We start from the raw sequence: 17,308 nt of genomic DNA, 5'->3' as shown, positions 1-17,308 counted from the left end.
GTCTTCTCGTCCCCGTTGAGTCTGTATCCCTCGTTGCAGTCGCAGGTGAAGATGCCGGGGCCCGAGTAGACACAGACTTGTTCACAGTCATGTTTTCCCTCAGTGCACAGGTCAATGGCTAAATTGTAAACATTTAAGTTAGATGTACCGCTTATGTAACCATTTATTTCTAAAACYTTTAGCAATTGCAGAGAAATTTACTCTCAAACAATATAAAAGTAATATATTTTGCAGTCTCACATTATAAGCACAATGAGGGTATATAAAGGAGCTCATCTAAATATTCAGGTTTTTATGTCTTTATTAAAAAGTGGTATTTATTAATTATTATCTGGATGAGTCATCCACTGAATTTGATTTTCTAAAGCTATGGCGAAAAACAGTTGCACTCATACTGTATCAGGATTTAACTGTCTTTAGATAGTAAAAAAAATAAGTTAAAAAAATTATGGAACTTATGKAACTCTTTGATTTTATGTGTGCATATTTACATATCTTTATATATAAGGATTGTTTAGAAACATTGACTAACGTGAGCAGCTCTTCTCGTCCTCATTGAGTCTGTATCCCTCGTTGCAGTCGCAGGTGAAGACGCCCGGTCCCATGTACACACAGACTTGTTGACAGTCATGTTTTCCCTCAGCACACAGGTCAATGGCTAAATTGCACACATTTATTGAGTTAAATTGGTCCTGAATTAAATCTTTTTTTTTTACTGAAAACACACTGAGAGAACAGGCCTGAAACATGGTAAAATACATGTAATTATCTGTTTCACATATGCAATCACCAGTAACCTCTAAGTAGCCCCTGTACTCCAGTTGTTATAAATCAGAATAGTTGACAATCTGTCATTAAAAACACATTTTTCTGTTAACAGTAATTACATGGTACTCAGTCTTTGAAGATCTGTGTGACTTAAAAACAAATGTGGTAAGTCTTTGGTTACCAAAAGGTCTTAAATTGTGTTAATTTTTTGTTTAAATTATCCTGAGATCCAGGTGTTGTTTGCCTCCCTGCATCTGTAAATGAGTGCATGTGAACAGAACATGCACATGAACAAAACCACCACTAGATGGGCATGTCTGAGTTTTATAGCTGTTAAAACATTCTGTATTCGCTGTTCAAAAGGTTCATATTGGTTTCAGATTGGATTGAATGTTACTTTCTTTTAAGGAAGTACATATTTTCAAAAGTAATAATTGTCAGTGCCATGATGGTTGTGACATGAGTGTGAGAGTAAATCCGATGCAAATACACTGGATTTCTTGTTTATAGTATGTTGTGTTGTGCCAAGAAGATAAATATAATAATGAAAAGTTGTTTGYCAACTTTTGTGGAGTGGTGGAAATGTGTTAGGAACACAAACAAATGCTTTTGGAAATGGCAGCTGTGCAGTGTTAATTGTCATCATTTAACCTCACGTCATCAGATTAAAAGGGACAGGGCAAGCGCTGCTACAGCCTGGCATAATTTTGAGTTTGCATCAAGTTATAGCAAGAAGCAAGAGAAATTCAGCAAAGCATTTATGATTTGCATGAAGCCAGCCAGAAAATGAATATTTCAGCATTTGATTTAGAGATTTAAATCCATTTGATGTTGCAAACTGCATGGCTAATTACAAACAAAATCCAGGTTTGTCTTAAACTGGAACTACTCTATTTGTCACATTAGTGACTAATATTGCTAATTTCAAAGCTAATTAAACTAAAATGAAAGTTCTCCAGGAGCCTATATAATCTTGTATGGTAAAGTAATATTGTAAGTATTCATAAAATGWTCTGTCAGATTATCAGCCACATGAACTTAAATCCTTTTTACAGTTCCAATTACAGATTACTAAAACAAGTAAAACTATCCAGCTGAACAAAACGTTTTTTAGCAAAACTTAGAAAATGTACCACATTTCCATTTCAATAAAAAATTGTTTCACATGAATTCATGCAAACAAAATCTTGATTATTGTAAAAATAGCAGTTTAATTTGCATGTGTCAAACTGGAACATGTAAAAACAGTGAGGTTTGTGTGAGTGTGTGAGACTAACGTGARCATGTCTTCTTGTCGTCATTCAGGTGGTAGCCTTGGTTACAGTCACAGGTGAAGGAGCCAGGTGAGCTGATGCAGATCTGCTGGCAGTCATGCTTTCGCTCAGCACACAGNGCGAAAAACAGTTGCACTCATACTGTATCAGGATTTAACTGTCTTTAGATAGTAAAAAAAATAAGTTAAAAAAATTATGGAACTTATGTAACTCTTTGATTTTATGTGTGCATATTTACATATCGTTATATATAAGGATTGTTTAGAAACATTGACTAACGTGAGCAGCTCTTCTCGTCCTCATTGAGTCTGTATCCCTCGTTGCAGTCGCAGGTGAAGACGCCCGGTCCCATGTACACACAGACTTGTTGACAGTCATGTTTTCCCTCAGCACACAGGTCAATGGCTAAATTGCACACATTTATTGAGTTAAATTGGTCCTGAATTAAATCTTTTTATTTTACTGAAAACACACTGTGAGAACAGGCCTGAAACATGGTAAAATACATGTAATTATCTGTTTCACATATGCAATCACCAGTAACCTCCAAGTAGCCCCTGTACTCCAGTTGTTATAAATCAGAATAGTTGACAATCTGTCATTAAAAACACATTTTTCTGTTAACAGTAATTACATGGTACTCGGTCTTTGAAGATCTGTGTGACTTAAAAACAAATGTGGTAAGTCTTTGGTTACCAAAAGGTCTTAAATTGTCTTAATTTTTTGTTTAAATTATCCTGAGATCCAGGTGTTGTTTGCCTCCCTGCATCTGTAAATGAGTGCATGTGAACAGAAAATGCACATGAACAAAAACACCACTAGATGGGCATGTCTGAGTTTTATAGCTGTTAAAACATTCTGTATTTGCTGTTCAAAAGGTTCATATTGGTTTCAGATTGGATTGAATGTTACTTTCTTTTAAGGAAGTACATATTTTCAAAAGTAATAATTGTCAGTGCCATGATGGTTGTGACATGAGTGTGAGAGTAAATCCGATGCAAATACACTGGATTTCTTGTTTATAGTATGTTGTGTTGTGCCAAGAAGATAAATATAATAATGAAAAGTTGTTTGCCAACTTTTGTGGAGTGGTGGAAATGTGTTAGGAACACAAACAAATGCTTTTGGAAATGGCAGCTGTGCAGTGTTAATTGTCATCATTTAACCTCACGTCATCAGATTAAAAGGGACAGGGCAAGCGCTGCTACAGCCTGGCATAATTTTGAGTTTGCATCAAGTTATAGCAAGAAGCAAGAGAAATTCAGCAAAGCATTTATGATTTGCATGAAGCCAGCCAGAAAATGAATATTTCAGCATTTGATTTAGAGATTTAAATCCATTTGATGTTGCAAACTGCATGGCTAATTACAAACAAAATCCAGGTTTGTCTTAAACTGGAACTACTCTATTTGTCACATTAGTGACTAATATTGCTAATTTCAAAGCTAATTAAACTAAAATGAAAGTTCTCCAGGAGCCTATATAATCTTGTATGGTAAAGTAATATTGTAAGTATTCATAAAATGWTCTGTCAGATTATCAGCCACATGAACTTAAATCCTTTTTACAGTTCCAATTACAGATTACTAAAACAAGTAAAACTATCCAGCTGAACAAAACGTTTTTTAGCAAAACTTAGAAAATGTACCACATTTCCATTTCAATAAAAAATTGTTTCACATGAATTCATGCAAACAAAATCTTGATTATTGTAAAAATAGCAGTTTAATTTGCATGTGTCAAACTGGAACATGTAAAAACAGTGAGGTTTGTGTGAGTGTGTGAGACTAACGTGARCATGTCTTCTTGTCGTCATTCAGGTGGTAGCCTTGGTTACAGTCACAGGTGAAGGAGCCAGGTGAGCTGATGCAGATCTGCTGGCAGTCATGCTTTCGCTCAGCACACAGRTCGATGGCTGAGAAACACATGAAAACAAACAGAAACATAATCACATTTWAAAAAATCATGGATTAAGTGTACAAGTTAGACATTTATCAGATCTTTTAGTAGAATAGCCAGTTGTACTTTCTCCAATAAATGATWTTTGCTTCACTTCTAAAGTACCTGTATGTATTACTTAGTATGCATTTATTCCACAGGTGCAACTACAGGACAATCTGATCTAAAATATTCCATCTTGATCTGTAAAAACAAATGTGAAGCTTGTTGGTAATATCTTTACCTGAGCATGTCTTCCCATCAGCATTGAGCCTGTATCCAGGCAGGCAGTGGCAGGTGAAGGATCCTGGGGAGCTTTCACAGAGATGCTCACAGCCGTGGTCAGACTCCAGACACAGATCAATGCCTGCAGCATAGTTCAGGCCAAAGTCATGTTAACAACTGAACTATTTGCTTTGCAATGCAGTCTAAAACATGTGTCCAATGCAAAATCTAGTGATGTCATTATCATGCATATCAAATTAACCTAATATATTGTAATTCTGACGCTTTATTAGTTGAACTGTTGCAGTCACTGTTACAAAAATCTCCAATAATGCTGATAAAATGATATTATTAGTATAACTTTTATACAGGAGCATTGAGCACCTAATCAGCTTCATTCCACCCTTTGTTATATATTTTTGATGAAATCAAAATATATAACATTTGATCAGAATAGATCAGATTCATCTGATCTATTCAAATGAATTGTTTCCAGATTACTTTCTACCCCTTTCTTCCATTTAGCAAAACTACAATATGTTTTCAGAGTAACCGTTCTGTTCAGAAAGGCTGATGKAAGTGGAAATATGAAGGGAAACTTTTAGTCTGGTATGAAAGATATTAAAACATTTAGCAGAGAGATGGGAATTTTTTTATATTCAGGGTAAACATTTATTGTTTGTCGACTCCATAAAGAAAGGTTATTTTGGCCCAGTTGAATCCAGCTGCAAGACATTTTCACAATAGTTGGCTACAAGATAACTTCAAAAAACTGTAATCCATTTGTTGAATTAAACSTGAAGGCCAGGCTCAAATGGGACTTTTTATAAAAACATGATCTGAAATCCAGGAAAAGTGACTTTCCAGAGTTCAGGTAATTTATGAGCACCAAATGGTACTCAAAACTGTTCTGAGTCAGAGTTTTACATTCCAGCAGAARTATAATTTGTTTTTTACAGTTTATGCTAAGTACTGAAATAATAGGAAAAGATCAAGCATCAAACCTAAGTTGGTSAAGAACAGTTTAATGAAYATTTTCTTGAAACTTCACATTTGTGCGATGGTTTTTGTTCTGCAGTCTTACCACAGAGCTTGTCCTGGAACTGCAGGCCAAACTGGTAGATAAGGTCAAACCTCTCCACCAGGAACACATGATCTTCGAAGGGCGGGGAGGCCATGGCTCTTAGTGACGTCATGTCGGCTCTGGCCACTCCCACTGCATAGATCTCAATGCCTCTTTCTCTGGCCTCAGCCGCCACCTCCGCCACMCGGTCCTGAGGACGTCCATCTGTCACAATCACAGCCACGTTGGGGACCTAAAGAGAAAGAAAGTCATTAGCTCGCTACTGGTGTGTTGACTATTAGTGAGCTCTCCCTTGCTAAAAGCATGTTCTCTCACATCACAGATATTACGTTGCTAAATTTAGATAACATTTTTATGCCTTCCATACCAAAAATATTGATGAACTCCACTAAGTTTAGTCAAAAAATTCAGATTAAGATTTTTGAACCTCATTTGTATCAGTTTTGAAGGTCTTCAACCAAATCAGCTCGTCAAATAAATAGGAACAAATTGACTTCAGACAGCAGTTTGTGTCATGTATACCTTTGGCCTGTCTCCTTGTCCGGGACTGAAAGCTTCATTCATCAAGTATCTGATGGCGAGGCCCGTCATGGTGCCCTGAGCCAGCGGAACGATCTCATTGATGGCTTTCACCATGTTTTCCAGCTTGCTGTGGGTCTTGAGGGAGAACTCACTGCGGACCTGAGCACAAAGAAGGTGACTGTCGACAGCAACGTAAGCAAACTGTTCATCATTTCCATAATTCTTCTGAAAGAAAATCTGCAAATTAAATAAACTACCAAAGAAAATTTGTGTACACTATGAAAAAATAACTGGAAATGGTTTGGATGGGGACTGCAAGAAGTACCTGGCTGGAGTACTGAACAACCCCCACTCTTGTGGTGTCTAGTCCAATGTCCAGGGTGTCCAGGATGTCGATCAAGAACTTCCTCATCGTCTCAAACTCATGTGGYCTCACGCTGCGGGAGCTGTCGATGAGGAAGACTAGATCCACCGGGCCAGACTTACATTTCTGATTAGGACCTGAGACAAGGGTCACAAGAAAACACTGTTAAGATAGTAGAACAAATGTCTGAACTTGAAAGCAGGAAACATGTGAGTATTCTTATTCCATGTGAGCACCTGAACATTTTGAYCTTTCATCTCCAGAGTCACTCTCCTGCCCACTTCAGCTGGCCAGCTTGATTTTAAGAGCAGAAGGGCTTTGATATTAAGAAAACAAATAGCCACACTAAAATAGTTGAAAATTACAATGAGGATACTGTAATTAACTCATATTTCCCTCACTCTTCTCCTTATTTTATAATTATCAGATTTCCCACCACTTCATGAGCTTTTTGAACTGGAATCTGCTATTTTGTTTTTTGACATTGATTGATCCATCCATCCATCCATCCATCCATCCATCCATCCATCCATCCATCCATCCATCCATCCATCCATTTTCTTACACCCTGGTCCCTCAGTTGGGTCAGGAGGGGTACATTGATTGATTGCTATTGGATTTCCAGTTTGTTCAACAATTCGTCTCAAACTGTTTAAATAGTTAAACATATTGATTTGATTTGTGATGAGCAATAAGACTCTTTTAAAGCAGCTGCTGTTTACAACACCAGTAATTCATCTAAGACTTACTTCCAAACTAAACTTTGCTCCACACTGTTTGAGTCAGGATTTATAAAACAACAGATTATTTCCAGACCAGGCAGCATTGGGAAGCTCACTTCTGCATGAGTCTTATACTTAACATCTACAACACCTAACCTTACTTTTCCATGGCTCCAGCTTTCACTGGGCGTCTGTTTTCATCTTTCGTCTTTGACTCACTTTCATGTTGTAACATCATCATGGTTCAAACACACTGCAGCCATGAATGARTTTTTGATGAGCCTGTGTTTTCGTAGSAGATTTATAAGCTGGAATGGGACTGTTTGATTAATGTACATCCAGAGTTTCAGCCCAGGAGATGAGCTTATGCTGGAAATAATAACCAGAGACACAGCGGTCAGTGTAAGAAGCCATGTGGGACTCAAGGAATCCTTCTTTAGTTTCGAACAGACGTGAGCAATGACAAAGTGTTTAAGCACCTCTGAAAGTCTATTGTCTGGCCATGAACATGAAGTTAATACCAGATGGAATATGAATTGACTGTTTAAAAGTCCTTTTCATGTAAATTATGAGTCCCATTAAGATGATTTGTTCCCACTGTGAGTAAGAAAAATGTCAAAAAACATGGTGGCGCAGTTGGTAGAGCTGTTGCCTTGCAGCAAGAAGGTTCTGGGTTCGATTCCCAGCCTTGGTCTTTCTGCATGGAGTTTGCATGTTCTCCCTGTGCATGCGTGGGTTTTCTCCGGGTTCTCCGGTTTTCCTCCCACAGTCCAAAAACAATGACTGTCAGGTTAATTGGCCTCTCCAAATTGTCCCTAGGTGTGAGTGTGTGTGTGCATGATTGTGTGTCTCTGCGTTGCCCTGCGACAGACTGGCGACCTGTCCAGGGTGAACCCTACCTCTCGCCCGGTATGTTAGCTGGAGATAGGCACCAGCACCCCTCCCGACCCCATTAAGGGACAAGGGTGTAAAGAAAATGGATGGATGGATGGATCCACTTGATGTTTACAACCTAATATTTTCTCCTGGTAAAGGCAGACTGACCTGATTTTGGTCTGGCGGAGGTGAAGACGGCAAGAGTCAGAACAATGAAGACACTCAGTCCTCTGAGGTTTCCCATCTTCACTCTGAAGRTCACAGTTTTGCAGAAAGTTCACCSACAGCTGCAGCTGGTTCTACTGGAGAAGGACCAAAATGTAAAGCTGAGAGTTGGTGGGTCAGTCAGAGGGAAAGCAGACAGACAGATGCATGAGCCAAAGTTTAAGGTGCGTCTTAAGCAGCCACTGTGAAATGTCAAAAAAACCTTAAAAGGTTTTTTTGACCATACCTGAATTAATACCTGAATTAATGATCTAGTTTAAATACAATGGCAATGTTGGCAGTAATTTCTACTTTAAGGAGATTACTGCAACAACAACAACTACTACTACTACTGCTAATACTACTACTGTTACACTACTACTGCTACTACTAATAATAATAATGTTTAACTTCAATGTTGGGTGTGTTAAGGATGAAGCTGGAACTACCTGCTTAAAACTTAGCATAAAGACTGATAAAGAAAGTCAACATCAGAAGAAAATCAATCTATCATTTATCTCAGGAAAAAACATTGTTTCTAAAGTAACAATAATTTTCTAAGCTTATTTCTCAGTTTACAGWTAGTCAATGATAAATATTAACCACAGAGACTTTAGAAAGAAACTCTATAAAAARRMMMCMAARKYMRGGRAAAARRRGSCMAARRMMRKTTTTTTTTAGAGTGGCACTAAAAATGAGATAATAGTTTTCCARATTTACTGSTTTGTTGAAACACACAAAACATGCGCACAAACAGAAGAGTTAAACGCTGATCAGTACAATAGACATTACTCTTTAAGATGAGAGAGCCTGCCTAATCTCTAGAGGGGCTGCTGCCTRAATCCAACAATCGCCTGAGCGATAGACAGAGTACACCCTGGACAGATCACCTGTCCATSATAGAGAAACATGGYGCATTATATAGAACCATGCAGACACTCACACCTAAAAACAATTAACATCGGTCAACCAAACATACATACTCTGGATGTAGGAGAAGGCCAGAGTACTCACAGAACACCCAGAACATTTCTCACWCACTGGAATCATTTTTATGACTTTCTTTCAACAGTGTTACAAACAGATTCACCCACATTTACTAACTTTCTGTCCCAAACTTTCATTTCCAACATCTACTTATGTTGTTTTAAAACTCTCCTCATTTCATTTGTTGGTGCCGAACACAGTGATTAGTGAGGAATATAGATTCCTGCAGAATTGCCCCCTTTGTGTTCCTAATGGCTCTGGCAGGCTTGTGTTGCAGTGGGACATTCCAGTCCGGCCCCATCATAAACCACTTGGCTGGAAACACCTGGTGAAGGTGCACAGCGGTTCCTGCTAATAGAAGGCTGTGGAGGAACACACACAAGTGCCTGGCCTGCCTGTGTGTCTGTCAGTAGCCCTGTAGGCTATCAGCTCGGCAGCAAAGGGGTAACGATAAYGTCTGAWATGTGTTTATGTTCATGGAACCTGGTCAACTCAAACAGGCAGCATGAAAGCCACCTCTCTGTTTTTAGGTCCACAGAGAYCMTCCTGTGGGAGTTAATCTCTTTCAGACGGGTACAGAAACTGGAGTCAGATCAGAGTCATGAGTCAACAGATGTAGCCGAGCACAAAGRAACGTTTCTCTGCTTTTTGTCTCGTCTTTCTCTGAAGCATCTGTTCTTCCTCTCTGTGCCTACTTTCTCTCTCCTCCTTCAGTCTTGTCACTATTTTTTATTTTTACAGGAGCATCTCTGTGGTTAATGAAAGGCCAGCCAAACATCTGGAGTACATTCCTTATGCTTTTACATATATGTTGCAACAGAGCCAGGTCAATGGCTGCATCTTCCATAAAGGGAAGACAGAATTAAAGCCAGAAAACATAAAAGTTTTTTAAACACAAATGTCCTGTTGTTTTCAAGCCTGATAAGTAAATTCAAAACACTGACACAAAATTGCCCTTTTGATTCACCCCTTRTAAAACTGAAACACTATTATRGAAACAATGTCACAGCATCTGCAACATTGATGGTACATATTGTGGTTTCTGTTTTCTTGACAAAAAAAAGCCTTAGTAACTTTGAATATGTTGAATATGCTACGACACTGAAAACACACAACAAGAACAATGTCTCTACTGAGACCTTTTTAACTCAAAATTTAAGAAATAACTGTCCATCTGTCCATCTGGAGCTGAGGGATGAGGATATAATACTGTCACGCCATGATTACGATATTGATTCAACAGCCAGACAGACCAATAAAACAACCGCTAGTGTTGCTTCTTGTGAACCAGCAGTTACCAAAAACCTCCACTATGTGGCAGCCTTGTAAAGCTCAACACATAATCAGCATCCAACACCAGGCATGGTGTTTGTGAACAGCTGATCTTAACAAGTGGAGCTAGACGCGAATTTGACCAGTTTAATAGTCAAAAGAGAAAAAAAATCTGCAGCAGGATGAATCTGAATGTGCAAGAAATAAAAAAAATCAAAAAAATTACTAACACCTGTTGTTAAGTTTACAATATGAAAAAAACATAAATGAATAGCCTCTGGTTTCTCTCTGAGTGAAACTTTTGGTCCAAACATTATTTTGCATGTAATCAAAACAAGCTGCAAACTGGAATGTAGATGTTAGAAATGTTGCCCATGACAGAGACAGAGAGAGAGAGAGAGAGAGAGAGAGAGAGAGAGAGAGAGAGAGATGAATGGAACCACTGCATATGTTTTTCCTGCTGCTGCTATTGACAGTATTTACTAGGATTCTAGTGATTTGAGCAAATGGCAGCCGTTGACTGCTGAAGCTGAAGCTGTATGAAAAGTCAGCTTGTGACTTTGTGAAATTAATAGGCACTGACTCTGTTARAATAAATAACAGGACCCAGTACAGATATTAGAAAAAGAAAGCTCATATTTTATGCTGTATTATATTTATCTAATGAACCACTAATGAGACGGCTTGAGACTTGATGCTGTGTAACCGTGTGTGTGTTAAACAAAGACTCCTCAGTCTAACTTTCTGTGGAGAAGTGCCCCTTACCCACCGCCCCTCCTCCTCCTCCTGAGTCGTCCTCTCACCATCACCAAACAATGACCCACTACAATCCTGCTGCTGCTGCTGCTGCTCAGCACCACTGACACTCAAGCACACACATCTCCACTGCCTCCCACAGGCCAGCATATGTTCTATAAGTATCCACAAAGAAGATCATTCAGCCCATATTTTCTCTTTAAACATCTTATTAACTGGCCAGGGTGAAAGCAGCAAACAGTGTTGACAGTCAGTTATCAGTGCGGCTTTGACTGAGATCCTATTTCCTYTCATTAACACTTTACATAAATCACAACTGTTTGCCTCCTTATGTTCTTCAAAAATATAGCAGGCTGTGCAATTACTGAACATTTGAAAGTTGAAATACACTGAAAAGAAAAATGTACTCCGAGTTTAAAATCAAAGCAAACAGCAGTTAAATGTTTGTGAGGCAGTTTGATGCCACATACTGAAGCGCCAACCAGCCGTTACGTTTATAGATCTACTTCTGAAGAATAGTGGGGCCCAAGTTGGCATTGGCACACGCCGGCATGCAAGAGAGATTACAACAGATGAAACATAAACTGTAATTTTTACATTTTGGCAGTAAAAACACAACGTTCTCTTTGTACCAGTCTATTTGCTCTTAAATACATGGAGCAGTACAAGTTTGGCTTTGAAACATTTATTTTAATGGGNGAAACAATGTCACAGCATCTGCAACATTGATGGTACATATTGTGGTTTCTGTTTTCTTGACAAAAAAAAGCCTTAGTAACTTTGAATATGTTGAATATGCTACGACACTGAAAACACACAACAAGAACAATGTCTCTACTGAGACCTTTTTAACTCAAAATTTAAGAAATAACTGTCCATCTGTCCATCTGGAGCTGAGGGATGAGGATATAATACTGTCACGCCATGATTACGATATTGATTCAACAGCCAGACAGACCAATAAAACAACCGCTAGTGTTGCTTCTTGTGAACCAGCAGTTACCAAAAACCTCCACTATGTGGCAGCCTTGTAAAGCTCAACACATAATCAGCATCCAACACCAGGCATGGTGTTTGTGAACAGCTGATCTTAACAAGTGGAGCTAGACGCGAATTTGACCAGTTTAATAGTCAAAAGAGAAAAAAAATCTGCAGCAGGATGAATCTGAATGTGCAAGAAATAAAAAAAATCAAAAAAATTACTAACACCTGTTGTTAAGTTTACAATATGAAAAAAACATAAATGAATAGCCTCTGGTTTCTCTCTGAGTGAAACTTTTGGTCCAAACATTATTTTGCATGTAATCAAAACAAGCTGCAAACTGGAATGTAGATGTTAGAAATGTTGCCCATGACAGAGACAGAGAGAGAGAGAGAGAGAGAGAGAGAGAGAGAGAGAGAGAGAGATGAATGGAACCACTGCATATGTTTTTCCTGCTGCTGCTATTGACAGTATTTACTAGGATTCTAGTGATTTGAGCAAATGGCAGCCGTTGACTGCTGAAGCTGAAGCTGTATGAAAAGTCAGCTTGTGACTTTGTGAAATTAATAGGCACTGACTCTGTTARAATAAATAACAGGACCCAGTACAGATATTAGAAAAAGAAAGCTCATATTTTATGCTGTATTATATTTATCTAATGAACCACTAATGAGACGGCTTGAGACTTGATGCTGTGTAACCGTGTGTGTGTTAAACAAAGACTCCTCAGTCTAACTTTCTGTGGAGAAGTGCCCCTTACCCACCGCCCCTCCTCCTCCTCCTGAGTCGTCCTCTCACCATCACCAAACAATGACCCACTACAATCCTGCTGCTGCTGCTGCTGCTCAGCACCACTGACACTCAAGCACACACATCTCCACTGCCTCCCACAGGCCAGCATATGTTCTATAAGTATCCACAAAGAAGATCATTCAGCCCATATTTTCTCTTTAAACATCTTATTAACTGGCCAGGGTGAAAGCAGCAAACAGTGTTGACAGTCAGTTATCAGTGCGGCTTTGACTGAGATCCTATTTCCTYTCATTAACACTTTACATAAATCACAACTGTTTGCCTCCTTATGTTCTTCAAAAATATAGCAGGCTGTGCAATTACTGAACATTTGAAAGTTGAAATACACTGAAAAGAAAAATGTACTCCGAGTTTAAAATCAAAGCAAACAGCAGTTAAATGTTTGTGAGGCAGTTTGATGCCACATACTGAAGCGCCAACCAGCCGTTACGTTTATAGATCTACTTCTGAAGAATAGTGGGGCCCAAGTTGGCATTGGCACACGCCGGCATGCAAGAGAGATTACAACAGATGAAACATAAACTGTAATTTTTACATTTTGGCAGTAAAAACACAACGTTCTCTTTGTACCAGTCTATTTGCTCTTAAATACATGGAGCAGTACAAGTTTGGCTTTGAAACATTTATTTTAATGGGKTTTTTTTAGGCTTTTCCATGTCATTAATACATGTGTCAAACTTCTCTGCATGTACACAGTAGATCTGTTTTAGATTACTTGTCAGAGACGGTTGACCACAGAAAACTTTTCAGTAAACTCTTTTGGAGTTASAGACACTGCTGAACTCTGAAAAGTSTATTGTATATTTTTGTCTTACAGATAAGACTGTTGATGTGATTTATTGACTACTTAGACCAAATCTTGGAATAATTATACATGTGCAGACACTGTTCTCTGTTATCCACAGTGTTGGAAGATTCTGTTAGGAAATACACTCATAAACAGAGGAGGTGAATGACTCTGAAACTGGCATCTCTTTTTTTAGACTCTGAAATTAAAGGGCTATTGCACAGTACAGTTTTTGCTGTTCTAGACTTGATWAGGAGCAATACAATTGCAGGCCATTTGCTATTCAACCACTTTATTCCATCTGCCAATTGCTTGGTTTAACATTAATCAAACATACAAATCTCTTCACTTACTTGAATATCAGAAAAGAGAGCATAAACACTCAAATCTGTGAGCTAAGCAAGTGGGTAGATTTTACAGATTTCCCAAAAATATTTCCCTCATGTCCACTCAAACTATACAACCACTGCATGAAACAAACTCTGAGCTGACCCCAACTTCAGTTTGACGCTCCTGCAGAATAAGTTGTACGAACAAGATGTTGCTCCATGTCTGAAGTAACTGGAGGTCTGGGTTGTAACTTACTCTTCTTCTRGCATGCTTTCCAGATTGCCGATTTAGTAGTGAATTATTGATCTAACAGGGTTTCAAAGGAGCACATTTAATTCTTTTCCATGTTATTTATATGAGACCTTTACGTAAATGTAAAGTCTTTTGTCTTTAAATCTGAGGTGTTTCTCTGGTATCTCTTTACGCAAATAAAGTAAAAYACTTTTACAGATAACTCAGGATTGTAGTAAATAATGCAAGTGAGCTGCACACTGTCCCTTTTTAAATAACATTTATTATTGTTATTTATTTAAATGGATCTGTATGCAGTACTTCAAAAATAAAGAATGTTACAGAGTTGGATAGAAAGATTAGCTTCAGGATAAACTTGTCCCGTTTTCCCGTTTACGGCCAGGTTTTAGATAAGATAAGCAACTTTTTTTGTACCTATTTCTTTCCTGTTTGCTTGATATTTTCCATTCAAAAACTTTTAAAACAACCATTTTCTCACAATAAGATGCCTTAAAGTCATGCATTGTACATTAGACTGACTTAATAACTACAAAAAAATAGAATATCCTATTTGTGTAGTCTTCAAATATGTCGTGTGTTTGTCAAAGAGAAAGGTGTGTGTGAGAAAGAAGCAGTTCAGGAACAGGTGATTATCTCTTTAGGTATACAGACTCAACCACACACACACACACACACACACACACACACACACACACTTCTTACACACTGAAACTAGATAATAAGCTCATAATGCAGAGCAAACAGAAACACATTCTCACATTTGTTTTCCATCAAAGCTCCTGTTACTGTAGACTGAACTAAGATRCCATCACATGGATCAGTTCATGGTCAGATGGACATTTTGCAGAAAGTAATTAATGCAGTTCTTCACACAGTGAGGATGGAATGTCACTGCAGTGTTTGGGAATTCTAGAATTAGAGGATATTAATCTTTGGCTCTAGAAACYTTTTCACTTTAAATCAAAAGAACAGCTCTTTGAACCAAGAAGCGGAAGAACATCTTTCCTCCTCACCTGACAGTAAGAGCCATGACCTGATTTTGCTTGGCTGCAAATGAATGCAAAGAATGATTGACTCTTATATGCATTATCTTTGGATGGACACTTTCTTTTTTCCTTTTAATAATTACAGAGGATGTGTGTTTTGTACATATAGAAGGATTAACAAATATTAGATTTCAGCAGACCATCAAACTGGAACCTAAAGCTAAGTTAAGTCAACAGCTGCATGAGTCAAATTACAAAGCTGTTGGACCCYGTGTAGCACAGAGGAGGCATTATTTTTTCTGCCAGAATAAAACTTGGCCTGGCATACATTTGCCTGTCCAACTAAATATTGATATTTATGACCATMTCATAAACAACTGGGTCTTGTATAGTTGGACTTGAAGATTTTCTACACAACCTTTGTCAACACAGAGAGACCATGAACCTGAAGTGCACCCAATTCTAAATGAGCAAAGGCTGCCATGGATAAAGTGGACATCACAGATGATAATAGACAAGGTGAGTAAATGTTGATTTTGACCCTCTKTCAGATTGATTTGCGGGAGTCTGAGTGCCTGAGTTTGTGCCTGTAGTTTGGTTTTGGTTTAAAGCTCCACAGAGTGGGATGTAATGGCATMAAGTGAAAAAGGATCATAACTTATCAAAGCTACACAGACGTAACCCTGCAAYGCCAACTAACGGGTTTTGAAATGATATTGAACTATTAAAATAACCTAAAATATATTGCTTCTATATCTTCTTGAAAGTTACAGCAAAAGAGAAAATATCATAAGTAATACATGTATTATGTTTATTTACTATGTTTTCCTTTGATTATTTTTTTATACAAAAGAACTCAAGATCAGTCAGTTTGTATGGAAGACATCTTTTCCTTTTGTAATTTCTCAATTAAACGTAGATATAGACTTAGACTGGGCATTATGCTTCACTAATGTACAAACGTCTGAGCATCCACAGAACAGCTGTTCCTAATCTATTTATTTCCTGTTTGCTTGATATTTTTCCATTCAAAAACTTTTAAAAGCAACACTTTTCTTCAGTATAAAACAATCATTTTCTCACAGTAAAAGACCTAAAAGTCATGTATTGTACATTAGACTGACTTAATAACTATAAAAAAACAGAATATCCTATTTGTGAAAAATGTATGGAATTACACAGCTGTTGTCTGAATCTTGGATGAAGTCCACACTTTTTAGATTGTTGGTTAGAAAGATCTAAAAATATAAAATCATGTCATTTTCCTTCAGCACCTTCTTTGTGTTTGTCTATCACATAAAATGTCTATAAAATGAACTGATGCTAACATTTAACATGCAATTATTAGTTTAGGCCATAATTATTTTTTTTTCATCCTTCATTTTCAAAGCAAAAGTTTCTTGAATGTTAATCATCCAATAGGTACTCTTTATCACCTGTAATCACCATTAACACAGTCACCTGGTACCCATTCTTTACTTACTTACATTTAATTTTGCATAAGCACGAATATTAAACGCGAGTTCACAGGAAAACATCTGTGATAGCATAAGTGTATGCATGCAAATGATTTATATTTTTCTCAAAAGCAGTTATWATGCATGCACTTATAAAAGAGCAAATACAGAAAGTTGTAAGCAAAATTTAACTCAGACAAAACCTAAAATAAAATCCCAGAACCACAAAGACTAAACAACACTGATGCTGCAATGTTGAATTCATATATTGCCAGCTGTGAAAAAAATTATGCACAATGGACTTTCAAGATGTTACAGTTGCAACAGGGGAATGTGCAATACTTTTTGCATAAATGACAGTTTCAAGCTTGTCATATTGGACATTCCTCTTAAACTATTTGCTTTAAGAGTGCTTTTCCTTTTAACTCTTAGATTTTAGAGGCTAAGCAGATACTGAAAGCCCCTTAAGTGTTCAATGGTGTTCAATGAACAGGAGTAACRCACTCTTTATCTTGAAATAATGACCACATTCAATAAGTCTAAGCTTGCTCAAAAATCAAGTTATTCCTTTCCAAAYATTATCAAAAGCCCATAAGTCATTGWCCAAAAATCAAAAAATTGTCCAATAAGTACTAAACTCTTGAGAGTTCATCAAAGTGCTTCCTGCCACCAATACCTGTCACCTCAAAAAAATGTGCAACTTCCCTAG

General features: G+C 37.6%; 2 protein-coding genes across 3 annotated transcripts in view; one reads left to right on the top strand and one right to left on the bottom strand.

Annotated features, from left to right (window-relative positions):
- matn4 (matrilin 4) overlaps positions 1–8,076 on the bottom strand; it is a 22,077-nt gene extending 14,001 nt beyond the window's left edge. The window contains exons 1-10 of one of the 2 annotated variants that reach the window (XM_017304579.1): positions 7,942–8,076; positions 6,137–6,312; positions 5,812–5,970; positions 5,290–5,521; positions 4,225–4,347; positions 3,835–3,957; positions 2,322–2,447; positions 2,046–2,177; positions 533–658; positions 1–118 (exon numbers count right to left, since the gene is read on the bottom strand). The exon at positions 1–118 is cut by the window's left edge and continues 5 nt beyond it. In XM_017304579.1, coding sequence (XP_017160068.1) covers positions 1–118; positions 533–658; positions 2,046–2,177; positions 2,322–2,447; positions 3,835–3,957; positions 4,225–4,347; positions 5,290–5,521; positions 5,812–5,970; positions 6,137–6,312; positions 7,942–8,017 — 1,391 coding nt within the window. In that variant the 5' untranslated portion in view covers positions 8,018–8,076. The remainder of the gene's footprint in view (positions 119–532; positions 659–2,045; positions 2,178–2,321; positions 2,448–3,834; positions 3,958–4,224; positions 4,348–5,289; positions 5,522–5,811; positions 5,971–6,136; positions 6,313–7,941) is intronic. The other variant, XM_008409173.1, reaches the window with a different exon arrangement.
- A 7,548-nt stretch (positions 8,077–15,624) lies between these two features.
- The window catches only part of LOC103464848 (recombining binding protein suppressor of hairless-like protein), an 18,746-nt gene continuing 17,062 nt past the window's right edge, over positions 15,625–17,308 (top strand). Inside the window, exon 1 of the mRNA XM_017304638.1 lies at positions 15,625–15,661. Coding sequence (XP_017160127.1) covers positions 15,625–15,661 — 37 coding nt within the window. The remainder of the gene's footprint in view (positions 15,662–17,308) is intronic.

The sequence above is a fragment of the Poecilia reticulata genome, linkage group LG5 (assembly GCF_000633615.1).
Source record: "Poecilia reticulata strain Guanapo linkage group LG5, Guppy_female_1.0+MT, whole genome shotgun sequence".
NCBI classification, from domain to species: domain Eukaryota; kingdom Metazoa; phylum Chordata; class Actinopteri; order Cyprinodontiformes; family Poeciliidae; genus Poecilia; species Poecilia reticulata.
The sequence above is the reverse complement of the archived record's forward strand: the minus strand, read 5'-3'. Positions and strand labels throughout refer to the sequence as shown.